Source organism: Coregonus clupeaformis, unplaced genomic scaffold, assembly GCF_020615455.1.
Source record: "Coregonus clupeaformis isolate EN_2021a unplaced genomic scaffold, ASM2061545v1 scaf0088, whole genome shotgun sequence".
Classification (NCBI taxonomy): Eukaryota; Metazoa; Chordata; class Actinopteri; order Salmoniformes; family Salmonidae; genus Coregonus; species Coregonus clupeaformis.
Genome location: NW_025533543.1, coordinates 125,791 through 149,385, shown reverse-complemented (window position 1 = coordinate 149,385; position 23,595 = coordinate 125,791). Strand labels below are relative to the sequence as shown.

The 23,595-nt window shown below is 42.6% G+C and overlaps 1 protein-coding gene across 18 annotated transcripts in view; it reads left to right on the top strand.

Moving 5' to 3' along the window:
- picalma (phosphatidylinositol binding clathrin assembly protein a) overlaps positions 1-23,595 on the top strand; it is a 54,751-nt gene that overhangs the window by 23,606 nt on the left and 7,550 nt on the right. For 4 of the 18 annotated variants that reach the window (XM_041886470.2, XM_041886471.2, XM_041886474.2 and 1 more), the window contains 11 exons: positions 131-267; positions 1,648-1,748; positions 5,113-5,259; positions 5,855-5,938; positions 6,262-6,342; positions 6,586-6,678; positions 8,206-8,325; positions 8,523-8,553; positions 8,805-8,904; positions 9,243-9,266; positions 11,971-12,030. In XM_041886470.2, coding sequence (XP_041742404.1) covers positions 131-267; positions 1,648-1,748; positions 5,113-5,259; positions 5,855-5,938; positions 6,262-6,342; positions 6,586-6,678; positions 8,206-8,325; positions 8,523-8,553; positions 8,805-8,904; positions 9,243-9,266; positions 11,971-12,030 — 978 coding nt within the window. Of the gene's footprint in view, positions 1-130; positions 268-1,647; positions 1,749-5,112; positions 5,260-5,854; positions 5,939-6,261; positions 6,343-6,585; positions 6,679-8,205; positions 8,326-8,522; positions 8,558-8,804; positions 8,905-9,242; positions 9,267-11,970; positions 12,031-23,595 lie in introns of those variants that run through there. The other 14 variants (XM_041886485.2, XM_041886473.2, XM_041886481.2 and 11 more) reach the window with 11 other exon arrangements.

The window sequence follows — 23,595 nt, the reverse complement described above, 5'->3', positions numbered from 1 at the left end:
GACTCCCTACCGCCATTTAAATTAAGTTAAAAATTAACATTTTCAGAGCTTGTATTTTAATTGATCTGGCCAGTATACTGTAGGTAGGGCTGGGTGTTCGGTTTTGTTGAATTTGTCCTGTTCCACTTAGGAGCATCGTCTAAAGGAACTCCAGAAGGGGCCTTCTTTCTCTGTCACCACGGCTGCCTCCCCTGTGTCCATGGACGGAGGGACCATCAACACAGCACCGGCCATCGACCTCTTCTCCACGCCCAGCTTCACAAACAGGTGAGAGCACCCATTCTATCCTAGCCCTTAGCCATATCCATGCCACACATGGCTGTCTCAGTCACCAGATCTCAACCCAATGGAACTCTTATGGGAGATTCTGGAGTGGTGCCTGAGACAGCGTTTTCCACCACCATCAACAAAACCCCAAATGATGGAATTTCTCCTGGAAGAATGGTGTAGCATCCCTCCGATAAAGTTCCAGACACTTGTAGAATCTATGCCAAGGTGCATTGAAGCTGTACTGGCTCGTGGTTGCCCAACGCCCTACTAAGACACTATGTTGGTGTTTCCTTCATTTTGGCAGTTATCTGTAGTGGTTTTATGTACCCATGTCTACTATTGTAATTACATTCTGTTAAGTACACATCAACATTCCAGCGCACACGCACATTAATGTAAAAGTGGCGGAGTTGGCCGAAATACTAGGTTACATGCATAGTGCCCAGGCACTGATATAATCATAGCTCCTTGTGGAGTTTATGGTTGTGTCCCAAATGGCACCATATTCCCTATAAAGTACACTACCTTTGACGAGAGCCCTATAGGGAATAGTATCTTATGTTTACATTTGCTTACCCATTCAGTTGTTTCAGATCTTTGAGTGGGGAATTAATAATAGCCTAGTGGTTGAGGTTGTTGAATTTAGACTGGGCAAACCTCCCCCTCATTCCACACTAGCAAGCCACTGCTCAGTAGCTCAGGGCCTATTCCTAGAGAAGCCAGACTAGACAGTCAGTGCTATGTAACCATAGAGCCAAACACTATTAATAGGCCTGCCCATCTATTCTTACACACTCCTTCCTGTGCCTTTGCCCACCTAATGAAACTGATGCCAGTGGAACGCATCTGTAGTGCCACAGCTGCACGAATGTCAATGTACTTCTCAAAAATAATCTCATGCATAAATGTAAGCATTAAAAATAAGAATTATTCAATTGTAGCTCCAACGTAAAGGTGAATGGCAAGGGTGCTGTTGCTTAACTGCACGGCTAGAACGTATTGCATTCCCATGTTAGAAGCAGATCATGGTAGCTGTTCAAGGAGCCTTTCTGGCTGTACAGAGGGTATTGATTGCATGTGACTTTCAGAGAGACCACCGTTTCTCCCACTCGACTGCTTAAAAATGACTGCAGAGTTTGTCTTCAGTGTGTGTGCTTAAAATGTTTGGGATTGTTTTAACCCTTTTTTTTGTAGGTGAGGGGTGGGAGTAAGGAATAGGTAGAAAGTTCCCCCCCCCCCCCATCCTCTGCTAGATACAACTTCTACCTTGAGCGTTATGAAAACCTTTTGAAAAGGCTACGGTAGAGTTTGGGGTTTTGCTTTTGGGAGACTGTGTCTTTTTGTCTTTTCTACTTCTCTTCCTCCTCCCCACTCAAGCACTTCCAAGGCGGCGAGCGACCTGCTGGACTTGCAGCCTGCGTTTCAGCAGCAGGCACTGCCCATCTCCAGTGGCCTACCGACAGCCAACACATGGGGAGGTGAGAGCTCCCGTCACACCGTGGATGCCTGTTTTACACCCCTTATTGACTCTACATACATACAGACACACACACACTCTTTCATTGTATTTCTCTGGGTAAACTAATGTGATAGGCCTGTACAAATGTCATAGTGGATACATGTCCAAGCAAGCCTGTGCCTACTTAAACAGCTTATTAACTTAAGTTTGCTGGTGGGGGATATACAGTGGCTTGCGAAAGTATTCACCCCCCCTTGGCATTTTTCCTATTTTGTTGCCTTACAACCTGGAATTAACCAGATTTTTTTGGGGGGGGTTTGTATCATTTGATTTACACAACATGCCTACCACTTTGAAGATTCGAAATAAGACAAAAAAACAGAGAACTTGAGCGTGCATAACTATTCACCCCCCCCAAAGTCAGTACTTTGTAGAGCCACCTTTTGAAGTAATTACAGCTGCAAGTCTCTTGGGGTATGTCTCTATAAGCTTGGCACATCTAGCCACTGGGATATTTGCCCATTCTTCAAGGCAAAACTGCTCCAGCTCCTTCAGGTTGGATGGGTTCCGCTGGTGTACAGCAATCTTTAAATGATACCACAGATTCTCAATTGGATTGAGATCTGGGCTTTGACTAGGCCATTCCAAGACATTTAAATGTGTCCCCTTAAACCACTCGAGTGTTGCTTTAGCAGTATGCTTAGGGTCATTGTCCTGCTGGAAGGTGAACCTCAGTCCCAGTCTCAAATCTCTGGAAGACTGAAACAGGTTTCCCTCAAGAACTTCTCTATATTTAGCGCCATCCATCATTCCTTCAATTCTGACCAGTTTCCCAGTCCCTGCCGATGGAAAAACATCCCCACAGCATGATGCTGCCACCACCATGCTTCACTGTGGGGATGGTGTTCTCGGGGTGATGAGAGGTGTTGGGTTTGCGCCAGACATAGCGTTTTCCTTGATGGCCAAAAAGCTCAATTTTAGTCTCATCTGACCAGAGTACCTTCTTCCATATGTTTGGGGAGTCTCCCACTTGCCTTTTGGCGAACACCAAACGTGTTTGCTTATTTTTTTCTTTAAGCAATGGCTTTTTTCTGGCCACTCTTCCGTAAAGCCCAGCTCTGTGGAGTGTACGGCTTTAGGTGGTCCTATGGACAGATACTCCAATCTCTGCTGTGGAGCTTTGCAGCTCCTTCAGGGTTATCTTTGGTCTCTTTGTTGCCTCTCTGATTAATGCCTTCCTTGCCTGGTCCGTGAGTTTTGGTGGGTGGCCCTCTCTTGGCAGGTTTGTTGTGGTGCCATATTCTTTCAATTTTTTAATAATGGATTTAATGGTGCTCCGTGGGATGTTCAAAGTTAATGATATTTTTTTATAACCCAACCCTGATCTGTACTTCTCCACAACTTTGTCCCTGACCTGTTTGGTCTTTATGGTGCCGCTTGCTTGGTGGTGCCCCTTGCTTGGTGGTGCCCCTTGCTTAGTGGTGTTGCAGACTCTGGGGCCTTTCAGAACAGTTGTATGCATGTATGTATGCATGTATATGTGTGTGTATGTATGTATGTATGTATGTATGTATGTATGTATGTATATATATATATATATATATATATATAATGGTGGACTTTATTTAACTAATTATTTGACTTCTGAAGGTAATTGGTTGCACCAGATCTTTAGGGTCTTCATAGCAAAGGGGGTGAATACATATGCACGCACCGCTTTTCCGTTATTTATTTCATTCCACTTCACCAATTTGGACTATTTTGTGTATGTCCATTACATGAAATCCAAATAAAAATCCATTTAAATTACAGATTGTAATGCAACAAAATAGGAAAAACGCCAAGGGGGATGAATACTTTTGCAAGGTACTGTAACTTGTGTATTTGACCTAACTCCTGAAAGCTATTGGTGAACTTGAATTAGAAATTGGGTGGTAAGGCCGCTCTCTTAATATCAGCTAAAGTCGATCAACAGTTAAATCACAGTTAGGTAGTTTGCTAGACAAACTGTCAGCAACTCTGGCCCATTTGTATCATGACTGTAAACTTATTTATTCATAGTATTATTCAAGTTATTAATTTACCTGATTGCTATGACACCTTTTGTCCTTCATTCATTACATTTTAGTCATTTAGCAGACGCTCTTATCCAGAGCGACTTACAGTTAGTGAGTGCATACATTTTCATACTGGCCGCCCGTGGGAAACGAACCCACAACCCTGGCGTCGCAAGCGCCATGCTCTACCAACTGAGCTACAGGGGAGCTACACTTGACTGTTCCGGTTGTCATTCATGGCATTGGTATTTAAACTTCATGACGGAGGTGCCAAATTAAGAGGCACCTTTATCTTGAGTGCCTTGTAATGTTGTGTGTGCTTTGGAATTCAGGGTCTTGTGTCAATGGAAAGTAAATAATGATAAGGTTGAAATGATTAGATACAAACCAACCTAACTGTGTTTGTCTTTTCACTTACAAATACACCAAGTTTGGTGTCCCTCAACTAAAAACATTGTTCTTTGTTGTGTTTTATTCTAATACTGTAGTCATTGAGGGAGTGGTGGTTCTCTCATACTGTGACATACAGTGTGAATTTACTGTTACTTTTTGCCGGTCCTGCAAAGTTCCAGGTTTTTATAGTTTTATCAAGTATACTTTTTAAAAACCTTTACAACAAATGTGCTGCATTGGTTCAATTTTAATATTTGGTTTCCAGATGTACTTGTCAGAAGAACTAGTGGATACCATTTGTATATTTCTGTGTCTAGTATGAAGGAAGTTAGAGGTACTTTCGCAAGCCAATGCTAACTAGCGTTAGCGCAATGACTGGAAGTCTATACCCATAGACTTCCAGTCATTGAACTAATGCTAGTTAGGACTGGTTCGCGGAAGTACCTCTAACTTCCTTTATACTGGACACAGAGACATAAAAATGGTATCCACAAGTTCATCTGACTCTGGGGAAGTAGATAAAGGGCCTCTGCCAAAATCCCGACGTGTCCCTTTTAAGGCGCTGTCTTTGTTTCATGTCAAGTGAACATTTTGGACTGGTGCACATGTTTAGTATATAGCCTTTGGTGTAAACACACTATGGGGTTAGATGCATGTGATGAAAGAACCTGCTTCATGTCAAATATTGCTTGCTATAGCTTAGATACAATTATTGTGACTCTGGGTGACAACATAAGGCTGTTTTATCTCCTTGCAATGATACTTTGAGTATTTGTGATACGAAAACTCACAGTTCATGAAGAATTCTGGCATGGGATTTATGTTCTGCCGCACCCTGTGTTGTGTTTCTGCACGCTTCGTTTAACCTGACTCATCGTCCTCTACTAACATCTCCCGGTTCTCTTCTTCTGTTTGTTCCCTTTGCCTGTGTAGATCCTTTCATTTCTACAGAAGCTGTCTACGACTCCATTCCAAACTTTAACCCTTTCCTATCACACCCTGTTGTTGATGCTGTCCACCTACCTGTTGAATCTTCCGATGGTGTTAGTTCTAGGACACCCAGTCATGAAATGTTTGGTGGTAAACAAAATTTTTCTTTATTTCTCTATTATGGTGGCGTTGTCAAATTGTGCCCATTGTCATATTCAGCCTGCATGCACCATTATGCCCTCTTTCTCCTAGTATTTCCAACTCAAGCTGTGTGGGTGCATGTGATTGTGTTTACATACGGTATATGATGTAGTGGTTTGATGTGCTGGCGCTACCAACGTTCTTTCAGGAATCCGGTGCTTATCGGAGACATTGTAGATCCTTGGTATTCCAAATAAGGAAAGGTGAAAGCATCTCCCATAAATGACCTCACCAACAATGTTTTAAGTTCATGGTGCTCTTTTTTATTTTTAAAAAGCTGATGCATTTCGACCGTGTGGTCTTTGTCAATTGCTAGCACCATTACCTAAAACCCTTACAGTATATTATTTGCTTTGGTTTGACTGTGTGCCATGATGACACAAGATTTACATTCACTCTGTTTCCTTACCCATGTATGTTCATAGCATATAATGTAACATAAGACTTCTGTCACTTGTTTTTGAATTTTTAAAGTGATAAGGAAAACAATCACATTGTTGCTTGAATTTTATATTTATTTTGTATTATATTTTTGATTCTCCAGATCATTACAATCCCTTTATTGATTCGAGCACCTCCATTGCATCTGATCATGAGCACACAGTGCGGATAGAGCAGTTTATCTCAGGTACTATGATGGGGAATCCAACTGACCTATGTTTTCTGGAAACATAGGACCCTGAACCTACGCCGGGTTCATGTTTGCTCTAGTCTACTTGCTTTCCTGATTGCCGTTTGCTTTTAGTGCTAGTGTTTTGCGTTTGGCTTTTTGAAGAATTCCTTCCTTTTCACAAACTGCTCTGCTAGATTTTACTTTTCAATTTTGACTATCTTCTTCTGCACGTACTTTTCTGGAACTATACTTTTCATTCATCTTGTTTCTCAACGTGCCTTCTAAAACCCCCTCTGTTTGCTGTCCATTCCTCCTGCTTGGCTCTGGTTGTGTGTCAGACTCCTTCTGTGGGCCAGCATCTTACCCTACCACTCCTCTCTTTCAATCTGAGCCCCCCGCTGTAGCAGGTCTATTTGGAGGTAAGTACCTGGGGCTTGCCATTCCTACTGTCCCCTTGTCTTATCTCTGGCCCGAAAAGAAAACTTGGGTGTACAGAATAGATTTGAATGGACAAGAAGGGTGTCCGCAAGATGGCTGAAGATGGTGGAACCATCATACTTAAGTTAACAAGTGAAAGAAATACTTCCATTTTGCACCAGAAAGCTTGATTAATGCCTCAACTAATATCAGCCCCCAACCCTCTTCTGCTTCCTTTGACCCAGGGTTCTCAGCATCTCCCACCCCGCAGCCTCAGACCGCCAGAGGCCTTAATGTCGACTTTGACTCTGTGTTTGGTAACAACGTGGACTCTGCTGGTAAAGATCACACATCCCCCTACCTCTCCCAACTCCCTATCCCTCTCATCACATGCACAAGCTCCACATAGAAGTTACCCTTAGGCACAGCTCAAGGATCAGCTTACCCTCTCCTAATTCGAACCTTAACCATCAGGGGGGAATCACAAAGCTGAACTTAGAACAGTGTCTAGGGGCAACATAATGCTTCTCCCATGGGCGCCACATCCACTCTGCTGCCCACTGGGTCCAACTCGCCTCATGACTGGTGGCAACTCACCTCATGGGCCATCGCAGTGCTTGGGGATTGGATGTTTTGGAAATTACTTCAAAATACTTGCAGCGAGTGCTTGATCAATGATTGAGAAAATTTACCACCATGAAATATGGGCATGAATGATTTGCTTCAAAGTTTTCCAAAATAAGTACCGGTATTCATGATTATGTTAGATATTTTTTTGGTGCTATTTTGGATGGGAAAGCACAGACTTCCCTCAGGGATTCACATGCACTATTTTCAATTACTTGTCCGTCATTCGAGACATGGCGGGTTTCAGAACTGGCAAGGTCTGCTATAGTGCCTTTTGAGCTTCTTTAGCTAGCACTTCTTGAAGTCTTTCACTGCCGGGGCCTGCAACATGGCAGTTTGTCATGAATAGAACCCAAAGACTCAGGGTACTGCTTTCCTCAGCATTACACTGTAACATAACACAACAAAACTATATTTTGGTATTTGTTTCATTCATATTGATATAGTCCCAGAATGTTTTGCATGTCAGCAATCAAGTTTTCAAGATGTATAACTTTCAAAATACAGCCAGTATTAGTACTTGGTCCATTTTTATTACAACTGTCTCCAAGATAAAGCACTTACTGGAAATCAAAAACATTCCATGATACATCATAGGATGTAAAATGCATGATTTTTACGTTTTTTAGTATATTATTCCTTTAAAGTCCAGCTAGTCATTTTATTCCTCCATCACATTGTCTAATCTTGCATGATCTTTAAGGAAAATGGAAGAGCTTAGGAAATTAGTATTGGCACTATTTCAATCTCTCTCAATATAGCCTACTGCCCCTGAGTAGTTATGCCTATGGAGTCATAAGCACGTCACCGATGGGTGCATTTGGCAGCAAAGTGCCTTTTGGTGCTCAATAAAGTTTTAGTGAAGAGCAGAGAATGTACACATGAATGTAATGTGTGGATTTTGGGGCGCTTCGCTCACAATCTCACCAATGTTTTGTTTCTCTCCCTTGTTCATTGGGTGAACACACACTTTGGGCCTTGGCTTTTGCATGGCATATGCATGACTGGGTGAGTTGACTACATACTCCTTAGTCCTGGTCAGCCAGCAACTTCATTGTAATTTTCACATGCGACACCTGCTTCCCATTTTGCTCACGTTAACCAACATCCTCTTACCTGTTTCGTCTCTGGTGTTGTGTGTCGTTGTTGTGTGTCGTCTGTGGCGTTCTTTTACTACCTTGTTTTTACTCTCCTACCCTCCACCCTGCCCCCTTTTTTCTTTTAAAACGATGTTTTAGGTGGCATCCTCATACCCACAGTGGCCTCCTCGCCCAGCCAGGTGCTAACCCCCTGCGGGCAGCAGCCTGGGAAGCTTGTGTCTGATGACCTGGACTCGTCCTTGGCCAACCTTGTGGGCAGTATGTATCATTAACATGCTTCTTAGACCTTTCTCCCACTTTACTATACTGGTCCACTGCATATGTGCTATTGATGGATACTCAACATTTTTAGCTGACCAGCTTCCAGATGAAGTGTCACATGCCAGCTTTATTGGACACTGTCAAGTCAGTGGCTCTATGCACTCAACTGACAATGCATTCTCTTTCCTTTTCAGATTTGGGAATTGGCAATGGTGTGGCAAAAAAGTAAGAATGCAATGATAACTAAACTGGAATCACTTTTTTTTACATTTTAGTCATTTAGCAGACACTCTTATCCAGAGTGACTTACAGTTAGTGAGTGCATACATTTTCATACTGGCCCCCTGTGGGAAACGAACCCACAACCCTGGCGTTGCAAGCGCCATGCTCTACCAACTGAGCTACAGGGGACTTTTATTTACCATACTGATGTGGCAGTTAAATGAAAATAATTAACATTTCAAATATTTATTTAGTGATATCCATTGGAGTCAGCCTGGTGAGAAGAAGTTGACAGGTGGAAACAATTGGCAACCAAAGACTGCTCCCTCTACCACATGGAACCCTGCCACCATGGTAGGTTTGTTCAGTATAAGTCTTAACTATAGTTTCTAAAGTTCTGATAAAAATTTTTGAATGCATTGATCAATATAAATTATACGATTTATGAAAGGAAATGTGCCATTATCTCATCTGCTTTTGGAATTGTTTATTCAACCCAAACGCTGCTTGGTTTAAGTTCCTGGTGCATACGGATCATATGGACAGAAAGCACCAACTGCCTTTGTTAGTGTGTGTGTTTGTTTTTACTGTGTGAACTAAACTTGTATTTTTTTTATTCTTACAATATTTTCTAATCTCCGTCTCAAATGTCTGCTGCATTGTATAATTGTTCTCCTGGGGAAAAAATACAGAACGGAATGCATTTCCCACAATACGTAAGTCTCAATGGTTGTAACATTTCCTGCTCTTTGACCAAAGCTGGCATGCCTGGTATTAATCCCACACATTCACCCAGCCAAGCGTTCTCTCTGACTTGTGGGCCAAGAGGCCTGGGTCACTCATCACCCACCCTGCGGTCTGCACCGTGGGCGCCTTACGACCTGCTGACTTCAATCTAACACAGATGCGACTGCATGTTCTGTCATGACTGACCTCTCCTCCTCAGCTCAGCCCTTTGTTCTCGAAAGGCTGGTTTATACTAGGTCTAACGACATGTCTCTAGACTATAAGAATACGTCCATGGACAGTCGTTACACCTAGTGAAATTTTTTATAATCCTTTGCCGTCTTTTTTATTGAACTTGTGGTCACACCTTACTCAGAGCCTGCATTATGAGGGTGATAATGACCTGTATAATAATGACAACTGTTATGACATCATGACAGTCATAACATGACAATATAGTTTAGTAGGGTGACTCTATCTGAATTTCTACAATAAGAACGCACGTTTTGCTACTGTGTGCCCTTCACGTATGTGTTGAGGGTGGTGGTGTTAACCACTAGACCACCCCAACTCTGTAAAAGTTAGCAAGGTCTGTTTCCATAAGCTGATCTCGCCTGTTCACAACACTTTCAAATGTCATTATTAAGACGGTGTAATCCAAGCTCATGACTGAAGGTTCAAGTGAAGGGTTTCCAAAAATGTTTTGTGAGTGGGTATAGTGTTCCATAAGAATGTTAAATAAGCATTCTTAAAAAAAAATAATAGCCTAGTCAGCTATTATCAAGTGTCCACTGTTAAGGAAATATGCCGAAAGACCATGCTATCGTTGTCTATTGATACTGTTGAGGCCAATGGGAGGAAGGATGAGAAACTGGGGTAGGATCTTGGGTAGCTGTATGATCTATAACTAACATGTTTTATGCTATGTTTTAACCAGATATTACTTTGCTGTAAGGCATCTCCTAGATTTTCCCTCGCGGTTATTTCTTCTGAACAGTGTGCAAAACAGCATGTTGGCTGGGAGCCTATCCAGCACAGTGTCAAAGCTGGCTAGCGAGACCTACCACGATTTGATTATTATTGCAAAGCGACTTTGCTCATGATTTGCATAAAGTTCAACCTTGCGCAACTCTGATAGCATCACCAACAGTCAAGTCTCCGCACATCACCTCCTTTCATTGAAAATTACTGATTTTCCGTTTGGTCATTATAAATAGTATCTGGTGAAAACCCAGAGTTAAGATTTGCCACATTCTAACTGATAATTCAGTGGCAGGTTAATGGTAGTAAAATCAATGACCAAAAAAGTCAATGTTTTTTCATTACGGTGGTTACCCTGGTCACCGAGAATAATGACACTCACCTTTTCTAGCCGTTGAAAGCGGCCATTGTTTTGAAGGGAAATACAGATTTTAAAAAATTGTCGCTGTCTTGTTGGATGTTTGGATGTTCAGTCTCCCTGATACTTGACATCCCCCCCAAAAAAACTGCTGTACACCAATATTTGTAAGCGTTATGTTTGATTGAGATGGCCTTGTAAGATGTAAACCTTTGGGCTACTCAATCAAAACTGGTTTCCAAAAGTTTGTGTTAGGAAAACTCAGATACTTCAAATAATGTTTTAAGCAACATAAACTTTAGTTTTTTCGCCTCACCCTGAACACTTTCTGATGAGTCCTTTGAATCAGAACTTTACTGCCATGCAACAAAGTGGTTGCTAGGAATGGTTTCTGTCCCATTGAATTGACTGTGATTTACGCTAAACCTTCCACAGTGGACTCCGTGGCCTGAAATCTCATTGTGTTTAGTGTTGTTGTCAAATGTCAGAAGGGGCTGGGCTATGATGACTAATGCAGAGGTAGAGTAGCAGGGAGTGAGCTTCTCCAGAACCTGATATTTACCTCCATATTTTCCTATTCAAGTCTGCAATCGTTTTGCATGGCCGATATTGTCTGCCGAGTATGCTTTTATGCAAAGCATTTGATCAATGTGAGAAGTTGAAAAATGGGTGTTGGACTATCGAAACAAGTGCTGACTATGTAATGAAACCCACATTTATGTTTTATATACGTCCACTTGTTCATTCTTTCCGTTTTTCAATGGCTTGATTTGCTAATTAAATATTTCCTTCCTGAGGGTGCCTTTTCATGCAACTGAATGGCCTGTGATGAAACAAATCGGGGTTTGTTACTACACTGAGGGCTGTTTGAGAGTCTAGCAGTTTCTCTATAAAAGCCCCCCTTCTCTGTCTTTTTCAGAAGAGCAGCTCTGCACCTGCAAGTAACAGCTTCTTGCTTCAGGGCTCTCTCTCTCACCCTAACACACACTGTAAGGGTAAACTAGGGGGAATAAGGACAGGCATGCCAAATGTTTCCCAGATGTGCCATTAGTCTTGCCAAAGTGGAAGCAGGCAGGCAATGTGACTGAAGTGTTGCATGTGAATGGGACAATTGTAGCTTGTCTGAGAGATGAACAAAGACAACTTTGTTCAGGTGGGTTGTTTCTGGAGAGGCGGGAACTATACGGACCAAATTGACTAAGCATTTGCACCTGTTATTTTGCAAAAGTGATTAATGAACTAAATAAACATGAATATAAAACTGTCGTTATTTACACTTAGTTATATGCTAACTTTGCGTGAAAGTGACTGAGTGTCCTGGTTTATTGTGTGATCATCTTTGCTTGTCATCACAGGCACCATCTGTCATGGCCTTCCCTGCAACGACGCCGACGGGAATGATGGCATATGGAATGGTAAGTATTTTATTTTTTTGGGGGGGTGAGATCTTATTTTCAAGCTAATGCAGCCATGCCTCGGAACCTTAAAAAAAATATATATAGATATAGATAGACAGACACACACATTTAGCTCTGGTTCACTCCAGGGCTCGGGTTCATAAAACGTCTCATTGTAGGATCAGTTTTGCCTTTTAGATTATAAGGAATGGACAGAGGGGGCCTGATCCTAGACACTTTATGAATACAGATCTTCCGATGCAAAGGTGCCCATCCCTATGCTTTCAAAGTGGCCACAGGGCCAACTCCTTGCAATGATCAAAATGTTAAATTTCACCAGCATAAACTGTGTACAAAACATTACGAGCACCTGCTCTTTCCATGACAGACTGACCAGGTGAATCCAGGTGACAGCTATGATCCCTTATTGATGTCACTTGTTAAATCCACTTTAATCAGTGTAGATGAAGGTGAGGAGATAGGTTAAAGAAGGATTTTTAAGCCTTGAGACATAGATTGTTTGTTTGTGTGCCATTCAGAGGGTGAAGATTTAAGTGCCTTTGAACGGAGTATGGTAGTAGGTGCCAGGCGCACCGGTTTGAGTGTGTCAAGAACTGCAACGCTGCTGGGTTTTTCAGGCTCAACAGTTTCCTGTGTGTATCAAGAATGGTCCACCACCCAAAGGACATCCAGCCAACTTGACACAACTGTGGGAAATATTGGAGTCAACATCGGCCAGCATCCCTGTGGAATGCTTTCGACACCTTGTAGAGTCCATGCCCCAACGAATTGAGGCTGTTCGAAGGGCAAAAGGGGGTGTAACTCCATATTTGGAAGGTGTTCCTAATCAAATCAAATTGGTCACATACACATATTTAGCAGATGTTATTGCGGGTGTAGCGAAATGCTTGTGTTCCTAGCTCCAACAGTGCAGTAGTATCTAACAATTCACCACAATACACACAAATCTAAAATAATGGAATTAAGAAATATATAAATATTAGGACGAGCAATGTCGGAGTGGCATTGACTAAAATACAGTAGAATAGAATACAGTATATACATGTGAGATGAGTAAAGCAATATGTAAACATTATTAAAGTGATTCCATGTCTATTTATATAGGGCAGCAGCCTCTAAGGTGCAGGGTTGAGTAACCGGGTGGTAGCCGGCTAGTGATGGCTATTTAACAGTCTGATGGCCTTGAGATAGAATATGTTTTTCAGTCTCTTGGTCCCAACTTTGATGCACCTGTACTGACCTCGCCTTCTGGATGATGGTGGGGTGAACAGGCCATGGCTCGGGTGGTTGATGTCCTTGATGATCTTTTTGGCCTTCCTGTGACATCGGGTGCTGTAGGTGTCCTGGAGGGCAGGCAGTGTGCCCCCGGTGATGCGTTGGGCAGACCGTACCCCTCTCTGGAGAGCCCTGCGGTTGCGGGTGGTGCAGTTGCCGTACCAGGCGGTGATACAGCCCGACAGGATGCTCTCAATTGTGCATCTGTAAAAGTTTGTGAGGGTCTTAGAGGCCAAGCCGAATTTCTTCAGCCTCCTGAGGTTGAAGAGGCGCTATTGCACCTTCTTCACCACACTGTGTGGGTGGACCATTTCAGATTGTCAGTCATGTGTACGCCGAGGAACTTGAAGCTTTCCGCCTTCACTGCGGTCCCATCGATGTGGATAGGGGTGTGCTCCCTTTGCTGTTTCCTGAGGTTCACGAACAGCTCCTTAGGTGGGTGGACGTAGAGGGCAGTGTGAGATAGCTGACACCGCCTGCCGGATTTTGACTGCAGCATGATGGGTTATGTAAAGACTGCTCCCTGTTCTGACTCACTCAACTCCACCAGAGCATAGCCGGGCTAGAATCCCCTGCCTGATGCCTCGTCACCCTGGTTCATGTTCATTCGGCATCAAACGGACTGAAACGGGGAGGGACTACCTGGGCAAGTCATTTAGTGATGCGCGGGTTGACTCATAACCCGCAGTCCCACGGTTATATCTGAGGGGTGGATGGGTTTAAGGTCATTAAATATTGTGTGGCTGAAGGGCGGGTGGGTGGCGGGAGGTTGAATAAAGATAAACAATACTTTGCAAAATAATTATACATATAAGGATTTATTAATTTATAGATTCTACATTGCGGTTTTTCTTGCATTATTTTAGGCTTTATGGTATTAGTGGATAAGCCTAAATTGCAGGGTTTAACTGTATGCGCGCCAAATTGTCTACACAGCCAATCGCCAAATAATGCTTTTGGGAACTGGCAGAAAAAACTATCAGTCCACGGAGGCAAAAAGGATATTGTTGAAATGTTTAATTCAATTAGACAAAAGCTGGAAAAGGAGAGTAAAAAATAAAGAGAAGGGAGGGCCAGAAAAGTAATGTTTGGAAAAGATTTGAAGTGGTGAAAGAGCAGTGGCGATTTTAGCATGTAAATCTTGGTTGGGCAAACTCAACAAAAAAAAAAACATGGGATGCATGCCAGCAAAGCCCACAACACTAAACAATACATTAATTTCACTATAACGGTGCCCACAAACTATTAGGGCCTACATAAAGCTGTCCCAACAGCAGAGCTTTCTTTTCAGCACCATGTAGTGAATCCTTACCACTGCTACACCTGGCTAAACAGTTAATTCAGCCTCATTTACTGCCTTTAAAAAAAACATAGCTGATATGGCTGACTTGCTTAAACAAATGTGGTTTCTACTGACAATTGAGATTTACAAACTATGGCATAAGGGGACGACAAGCGGATAAGAGGCAATCCGTAATTTGGATTAAGATGTTAATGAGCGAGCTAGAACGGATGTAGTCAATAACTATTTGTTAAGCTCTTTTGAAATATACAGCGACAGAAACGTAGGATAAATAAAGGGGGCATATAAGCGGACAATGAAAGCTCTTACAATATTCAATGATTAGATTTCTCTAAAACAGGCTATAGGCTACGTGTGCACCACCAAGTCAGAACAGTAGGCTAAATTATGAGGCGGAAAGGGACCAAATTATTAGGGTGAGGCACATGGGCTACTAACAGCTTACTACACAACATACACTTAGTATTACTTTCTTTGCTGCAGGATACATATCTCCCTGGCATATTATATCATTTATGCAGCAGCATACAATACATTTTTGGATTCACCTTGTTGTGCTGTGCTCACTTGAACAGGAAGGTGGCGCGGCGGTCCTTCTTGTGGGCTCTAGAAAAAGGCCCGAAATCCCGACATGGAATTCCGAGTTGGATGACCGTTTAAATTTTTTTCGTATTTTCCCAGTCTGAGCTAGTTTTCAGTTCCCAGTTGTCTTTAACTCACTGAAGTCTGAGATTTCCGAGTTTCCAGTTGTTTTGAACGCGGCAGAAGTCCTGCTGGATTGACAGCATGGCCAATGTATTCAAACTTTTCTCCTTTTTCCTGATATCCAATTGGTAGTTACGATCTTGTCTCATCGCTGCAACTCCCCTACGGACTCGGCGAAGGTCAAGAGCCAAGCCGCACTGCTTCTTGACACACTGCACGCTTAACCCGGAAGCCAGCCGTACCAATGTGTTGGAGGAAACACTGACGACCGAAGTCAGCTTGCAGGTGCCCGGCCCGCCACAAGTTGTCGCTAGAGCACGATGAAACAAGGACATCCCGGCCAGTCAAACCCTCTCCTAACCCGGACGACGCTGGGCCAATTGTGCGCCGCCTCATGGGTCTCCTGGTCACAGCAGGCTGTGTCACAGCCTGGGATCGAACCCGGGGCTGCAGTGGTGCCTTAGCACTCATTGTTGAATTTGCGATTTCCAACTTGTTGTGTAATGTTTATGGCCGATGAGCACTGATACGTTTTATGTATAATTTCTCTTCATATGACAAGGACTGAAAAGGATTTGCCAGTAGATTGCCGACTTGATGCATGATTGACTGCTTGTCTAGCTTGCTAGCTAAGATTTTGAAAGTATGATGTTGACATGATCAGTCCAATCAAAGCTACGGTAGATATAACGTGATTTGACATTTTATCTGTGGCCAATGACCTTGAGCCTTCTTGGATGGGCACTTCTAATATAAGTATATGGCAGCACCCAAGGGGCTTGAATTTTCGAGCTCTACCCGTAGATTTTGCGGTGACGTAGTGTCCCCATGAGTGACAGAACACTGAGCCAATCACGGCGCAACTAGAGAACATTACCAACCCCTACGCGCCGTATTTTCTGCTGGCTGCCCCACCACCACAGAAAGCACTGAGCTAGGCTGAAACACCTGCATTTTGGAGCTGCCTTACTCAAGAAAGCAAAAAAGAGACCATGTTTGTATGCGGCTTTATTAACTCATGTATGCGGCTCTGCCCCACCTGCCCTGAATGACGCGTCGCCACTGTAAAGAGGATGATTGTGAGGCGCTATACAAATTCGCCAATCACAAAACGAGACTTCAAATAGGCCTATGTCAAGGAAACTGTAGCCTACTGTTTAGATGAGTTAAATGGAAGCTGAAATCTGGACATTGACTAACCAGAATAACTTACTGTTTCCTCTGCTAATACTAGTCCCATGCGAATCGACATCCATGTGTTTTGAGAGAAATGTCTGAGTTTTACAGGTGGGGCTCGCGGTTTGAGCAAGAAAACTATAACTGATTCGATAAATTGAACGAAGTGCTGCGCATAGCCTACGTGCATTCGGAAAGTATTTAGATCCCTTGACATTTTGTTACGTTACAGCCTTATTCTAAAATTGATTAAATTAAAATTTTCCTCATCAATCTACACACAATACCCCATAATGACAAAGTGAAAACAGGTTTTTAGAAATGTCAGCAAATGTATTAAAAAACAAACATTTTATTTACATAAGTATTCAGACCCTTTGCTATGAGACTCGAAATTGAGCTCAGATGCATCCTGTTTCCATTGATCATCCTTGAGATGTTTCTACAACTTCGGAGTCCAAATGTGGTAAATTCAGTTGATTGGACATGATTTAGAAAGGCACACACCTGTCTATGTAAGATCACACAGTTGACAGTGCATGTCAGAGAAAAAGCAAGCCATGAGGTCGAAGGAATTGTTGGTAGAGCGCCAAGACAGGATTGTGTCGAGGCACAGATCTGTGGAAGGGTACCAAAAAATGTCTGCAGCATTGAAGGTCCCCAAGACCACAGTGGCCTTTATCATTCTTAAATGGAAGAAGTTTGGAACCACCAAGACTCTTCCTAGAGCTGGCCGCCTGGCCAAACTGAGCAATTGGGGGAGAAGGGCCTTGGTTAGGGAGGTTACCAAGAACCCGATGGTCACTCTGACAGAGTTCCTCCGTGGAGATGGTTGTCCTTCTGGAAGGTTCTCCCATCTCTGCAGCAGTCCACGAATCAGGCCTTTATGGTAGAGCGGCCAGACTGAAGCAACGCCTCAGTAAAAGGCACATGACAGGCCGCTTGGAGTTTGCCAAAAGGCACCTAAAGGATTCAGACCATGAGAAACAAGATTCTCAGGTCTGATGAAACCAAGATTGAACTCTTTGGCCTGAATGCCAAGCGTCACGTCTGGAGGAAACCTGGCATCCCTACGGTGAAGCATGGTGGTGGCAGCATCATGCTGTGGGAATGTTTTTCAGCAGCAGGGACTGGGAGACTAGTCAGGATCGAGGGAAAGATGAACAGAGCAAAGTACACAGAGATCCTTGATGAAAACCTGCTCCAGAGTTCTCAGGACCTCAGACTGAGGAGAAGGTTCACCTTCCAAGAGAACAACGGCCCTAAGCATACAGCCAAGACAACACAGGAGTGGCTTCTGGACAAGTCTCTGAATGTCCTTGAGTAGCCCAGCCAGAGACCGGACTTGAACCTGATCGAACATCTCTGGAGAGACCTGAAAATAGCTGTGCAGTGACGCTCCCCATCCAACCTGACAGAGCTTGAGAGGATCTGCAAGTAAGAATGGGAGAAACTCCCCAAATACAGATGTGCCAAGCTTGTAGCGTCATACCCAAGAAGACTCAAAGCTGTAATCACTGCCAAAGGTGCTTCAACAAAGTACTGATTAAAGGGTCTGAATACTTATGTAAATGTGATATTTCCGTGTTTTTATTTGTAATACATTTGCAAAGATTCCTTAAAATATAAATAATAATCTTGCTCATTATGGGGTATTGTGTGTAGATTGAGGGGGGAAAAAACTATTTAATCAATTTTAGAATAAGGCTGTAACGTAACAACGTGGAAAAAGCCAAGGGGTCTGAATACTTTCCGAATGCACTGTATATGAAGGGCCTACATGTATCAACTTTCACAGTTAATGCTTTTGTTTAAACGTTTTGTGCAAATTAATTGAACATCGCCAAATGCATTATTAAAATATTGCGTCTGTTTAATGCAACCCTTGCTGTTAATAGATCGCAAAGCAGCATACAACTGAGCTAAACGTTTCGAACAAGTTCACTTTCTCATCCATAACCTAAAAATGCATATCAAGTGCAAGTTAGCTGTTTAGCTGACATCTGAAGGCTGGGGGGCATTTAGGTTCTCGTCTACTGTGGATCGCTAAAATAGCCTAATGATTATGATCACACTACCGCAATTCAAATATTATGACGACACTATACCAAAGGAGGTTTTGTATGGTTTAGAAACTTGGGAACCAAACTCGAGTTATCAGTTTAGCCTGTTATCTCCTGGACTTGTTGAAATATCTTCACACTTAGAAAACAACCTCCAGGCGTCTGTCATAATGACTCCGGGATGCTGACCTTCTCAGTCTGCCCATCTTAATCTTTTTCTTTTTATTGGCCAGTCTGAGATATGGCTTTTTCTTTGCAACTCTGCCTAGAAGGTCAGTATCCCGGAGTGGCCTCTTCAATATTGACGTTGAGACTGGTGTTTTGCGGGTACTATTTAATGAAGCTGCCAGTTGAGGACCTGTGAGGCGCCTGTTTCTCAAACTAGACACTAATGTATTTGTCCTCTTGCTCAGTTGTGCACCGGGGCCTCCCACTCCTAATTCTATTCTGGTTAGAGGCAGTTTGCGCTGTTCTGTGAAGGGAGTAGTACACAGCGTTGTACGAGATCTTCAGTTTCTTGGCAATTTCTCGCATGGAATAGCCTTCATTTCTCAGAATAAGATTAGACAGACGAGTTTCAGAAGAAAGTTATTTGTTTCTGGCCATTTTGAGCCTGTAATCGAACCCACAATTGCTGATGCTCCAGATACTCAACTAGTCTCAAGAAGGCCAGCTTTATTGCTTCTTTAATCAGCACAAAGTTTTCAGCTGTGCTAACATAATTGCAAAAGGGTTTTCCAATGATCAATTAGCCTTTTTAAAATGATAAACCTGGATTAGCAAACACAACGTGCCATTGGAACACAGGACTGATGGTTGCTGACAATGGGCCTCTGTACGCCTATGTAGATATTCCATTAAAAATCAGCCGTTTCCAGCTACAATAGCCATTTATAACATTAACAATGTCTACACTGTATTTCTGATCAATTTGTTATTTTAATGGACAAAAAAAAAGCTTTTCTTTCGAAAACAAGGACATTTCTAAGTGACCCCAAACTTTTGAACGGTAGTGTATATAATACAAAATTACAGTGGGCAGTTTTGAAAAAAACGTATCCCATCCGAATCGTCCTCTGGAATAACGTACATTCTGGGGTAATAAATACATAACCAACGTTCTCTAGTAATATTAGTCCAGTGTGGCGAATAGGGCTATAGCCTTAATAGTAACTCCTGCAGAATTAAGCATTTCTTGCAGTAAAATGATACACCAAATGTAGGCAACATTTGAACTTGGGAACAAGAGTGGAGAAATATGATTTATTTATTTCTGCATCATGAGAGAATGCAATGCTCATATAGGATCAGTAGAGGTGCTGTCTTTATCATAACAGCTGATTTTAGTATTTCAACCACACAAAATATGCATCGAAGCCAAACTAAAATCTTATCAGAAACATGTTGGGTCGTTTTCACAGCTTTCTTTTTCCTTACAACCGGTCAAACTGATGTCATTTGGACATTTTGCACAGAAAATCTTAACCGTTTGTTTTTGCTTTATTGTATTTTCTCCCTAGTCCCTAAAAGTCTTTAGTCCATGAAAGATGACAGAACTTCACCGATGTCAACTAGATTGAAGCATTTGTTCTATTGATCCATTACATTACATTATTCTGTTGAGAAAGGGTTCATTTAGTCTTCTAGGACAACATATAATGACAAAAGAGAAGCTACATGCTTCTAATTATAGACAATGTTGACTAACAAGTAGCCTACCAAAATGTTGGAAATTATAAGCAGAAACCTATCTTAATGGCAAAACAAAATCCTGCACCCCGGTCAAAAAATTGTTCTGCAGTCTTTGACTGTAGCCTAAAGTGCATTTTCTATATTTGCGGGTTAGGGTTGGGTGCGGGCCTCAGATTTTCACTAGCACATAGTCGAGTGGTTGCGGATGGGTTATTAGCAATTGCGGGTGAACAAACAGCTGACCCGCGCACCACTAATGTCCAATAAGAAATGCACATTTTCGTTTTCTGTTGCAAAATTGCGTGCGGTAATGAACATGACCCTGTTTTCTGGGGTTCTAAATTCTATCGGGGAAGAAAATGTTGGTGGGGAATACCTTGTGTTTTTAATCAGTTTTTGGCTTTTGAAAAATGTGACACAAGGACCAATTTGACACTGTATTGCACAGTAAATTGTGTACTATGTTCTCGTTCATTTCTACATCCACAGACTAGCCAAAAGGTCCATGATGAATCAAATGGAAAAGTGACCCAGACATTGTAATGGATGCTGTCTTGTAATGATTGACAATGCAAGCTGTCGATATGCATCAAGACGAGCTGATTCAGCCGTAGCCGTTAACTTCTACATCCCAGTGCTGGTGTCTCATTATGGCGCTACAGTGCCTTGCAAAAGTATTCATCCCCCTTGGTGTTTTTTCCTATTTTGTTTCATTACAACCTGTAATTTAAATGGATTTTTATTTGGATTTCATATAATGGACATACACAAAATGGTCCAAATTGGTGAAGTGAAATTAAAAGAATAAATAACGGAAAAGTGGTGCATGCATACAGTGGGGAAAAAAAGTATTTAGTCAGCCACCAATTGTGCAAGTTCTCCCACTTAAAAAGATGAGAGAGGCCTGTCATTTTCATCATAGGTACACGTCAACTATGACAGACAAAATGAGAAAAAATTATCCAGAAAATCACATTGTAGGATTTTTAATGAATTTATTAGCAAATTATGGTGGAAAATAAGTATTTGGTCAATAACAAAAGTTTCTCAATACTTTGTTATATACCCTTTGTTGGCAATGACACAGGTCAAACGTTTTCTGTAAGTCTTCACAAGGTTTTCACACACTTGCTGGTATTTTGGCCCATTCCTCCATGCAGATCTCCTCTAGAGCAGTGATGTTTTGGGGCTGTCGCTGGGCAACACGGACTTTCAACTCCCTCCAAAGATTTTCTATGGGGTTGAGATCTGGAGACTGGCTAGGCCACTCCAGGTCCTTGAAATGCTTCTTACGAAGCCACTCCTTCGTTGCCCGGGCGGTGTGTTTGGGATCATTGTCATGCTGAAAGACCCAGCCACGTTTCATCTTCAATGCCCTTGCTGATGGAAGGAGGTTTTCACTCAAAATCTCACGATACAAGGCCCCATTCATTCTTTCCTTTACACGGATCAGTCGTCCTGGACCCTTTGCAGAAAAACAGCCCCAAAGCATGATGTTTCCACCCCCATGCTTCACAGTAGGTATGGTGTTCTTTGGATGCAACTCAGCATTCTTTGTCCTCCAAACACGACGGAGTTGAGTTTTTACCAAAAAGTTCTATTTTGGTTTCATCTGACCATATGACATTCTCCCAATCCTCTTCTGGATCATCCAAATGCACTCTAGCAAACTTCAGACGGGCCTGGACATGTACTGGCTTAAGCAGGGGGACACGTCTCGCACTGCAGGATTTGAGTCCCTGGCGGCGTAGTGTGTTACTGATGGTAGGCTTTGTTACTTTGGTCCCAGCTCTCTGCAGGTCATTCACTAGGTCCCCCCGTGTGGTTCTGGGATTTTTGCTCACCGTTCTTGTGATCATTTTGACCCAACGGGGTGAGATCTTGCGTGGAGCTCAAGATCGAGGGAGATTATCAGTGGTCTTGTATGTCTTCCATTTCCTAATAATTGCTCCCACAGTTGATTTCTTCAAACCAAGCTGCTTACCTATTGCAGATTCAGTCTTCCCAGCCTGGTGCAGGTCTACAATTTTGTTTCTGGTGTCCTTTGACAGCTCTTTGGTCTTGGCCATAGTGGAGTTTGGAGTGTGACTGTTTGAGGTTGTGGACAGGTGTCTTTTTATACTGATAACAAGTTCAAACAGGTGCCATTAATACAGGTAACGAGTGGAGGACAGAGGAGCCTCTTAAAGAAGAAGTTACAGGTCTGTGAGAGCCAGAAATCTTGCTTGTTTGTAGGTGACCAAATACTTATTTTCCACCATAATTTGCAAATAAATTCATTAAAAATCCTACAATGTGATTTTCTGGATTTTTCTCTCCTCAATTTTTCTGTCATAGTTGACGTGTACCTATGATGAAAATTACAGGCCTCTCTCATCTTTTTAAGTGGGAGAACTTGCACAATTGGTGGCTGACTAAATACTTTTTTCCCCCCACTGTATGTATTCACCCCCTTTGCAATGAAGCCCTTAAATAAGATCTGGTGCAACCAATTACCTTCAGAAGTCACATAATTACTTAGATTGCACACAGGTGTACTTTATTTAAGTGTCACATGATCTCAGTATATATACACCTGTTCTGAAAGGCCCCAGAGTTTGCAACACCACTAAGCAAGGGGCACCACCAAGCAAGCGGCACCATAAAGACCAAGGGGCTCTCCGAACAGGTCAGGGACAAAGTTGTGGAGAAGTACAGATCAGGGTTGGGTTATAAAAAAATATCAGAAACTTTGAACATCCCCACGGAGCACCATTTTAAATCCATTATTAAAAAATGGAAATAATATGGCACCACAACAAACCTACCAAGAGAGGGCCACCCACCAAAACTCACGGACCAGGCAAGGAGGGCATTAATCAGAGAGGCAACAAAGAGACCAAAGATAACCCTGAAGGAGCTGCAAAGCTCCACAGCGGATATAGGAGTATCTGTCCATAGGACCACTTTAAGCCGTACACTCCACAGAGCTGGGCTTTACAGAAGAGTGGCCAGAAAAAAGCCATTGCTTAAAGAATAATAAGCAAACACGTTTGGTGTTCGCCAAAAGGCATGTGGGAGACTCCCCCAAACATATGGAAGAAGGTACTCTGGTCAGATGAGACTAAAATTGAGCTTTTTGGCCATCAAGGAAAACGCTATGTCTGGCACAAACCCAACACCTCATCACCCCGAGAACACCATCCCCACAGTGAAGCATGGTTGTGGCAGCATCATGCTGTGGGGATGTTTTTCATCGGCAGGGACTGGGAAAGTGGTCAGAATTGACGGAATGATGGATGGCACTAAATACAGGGAAATTCTTGAGGGAAACCTGTTTCAGTTTTCCAGAGATTTGAGACTGGGACG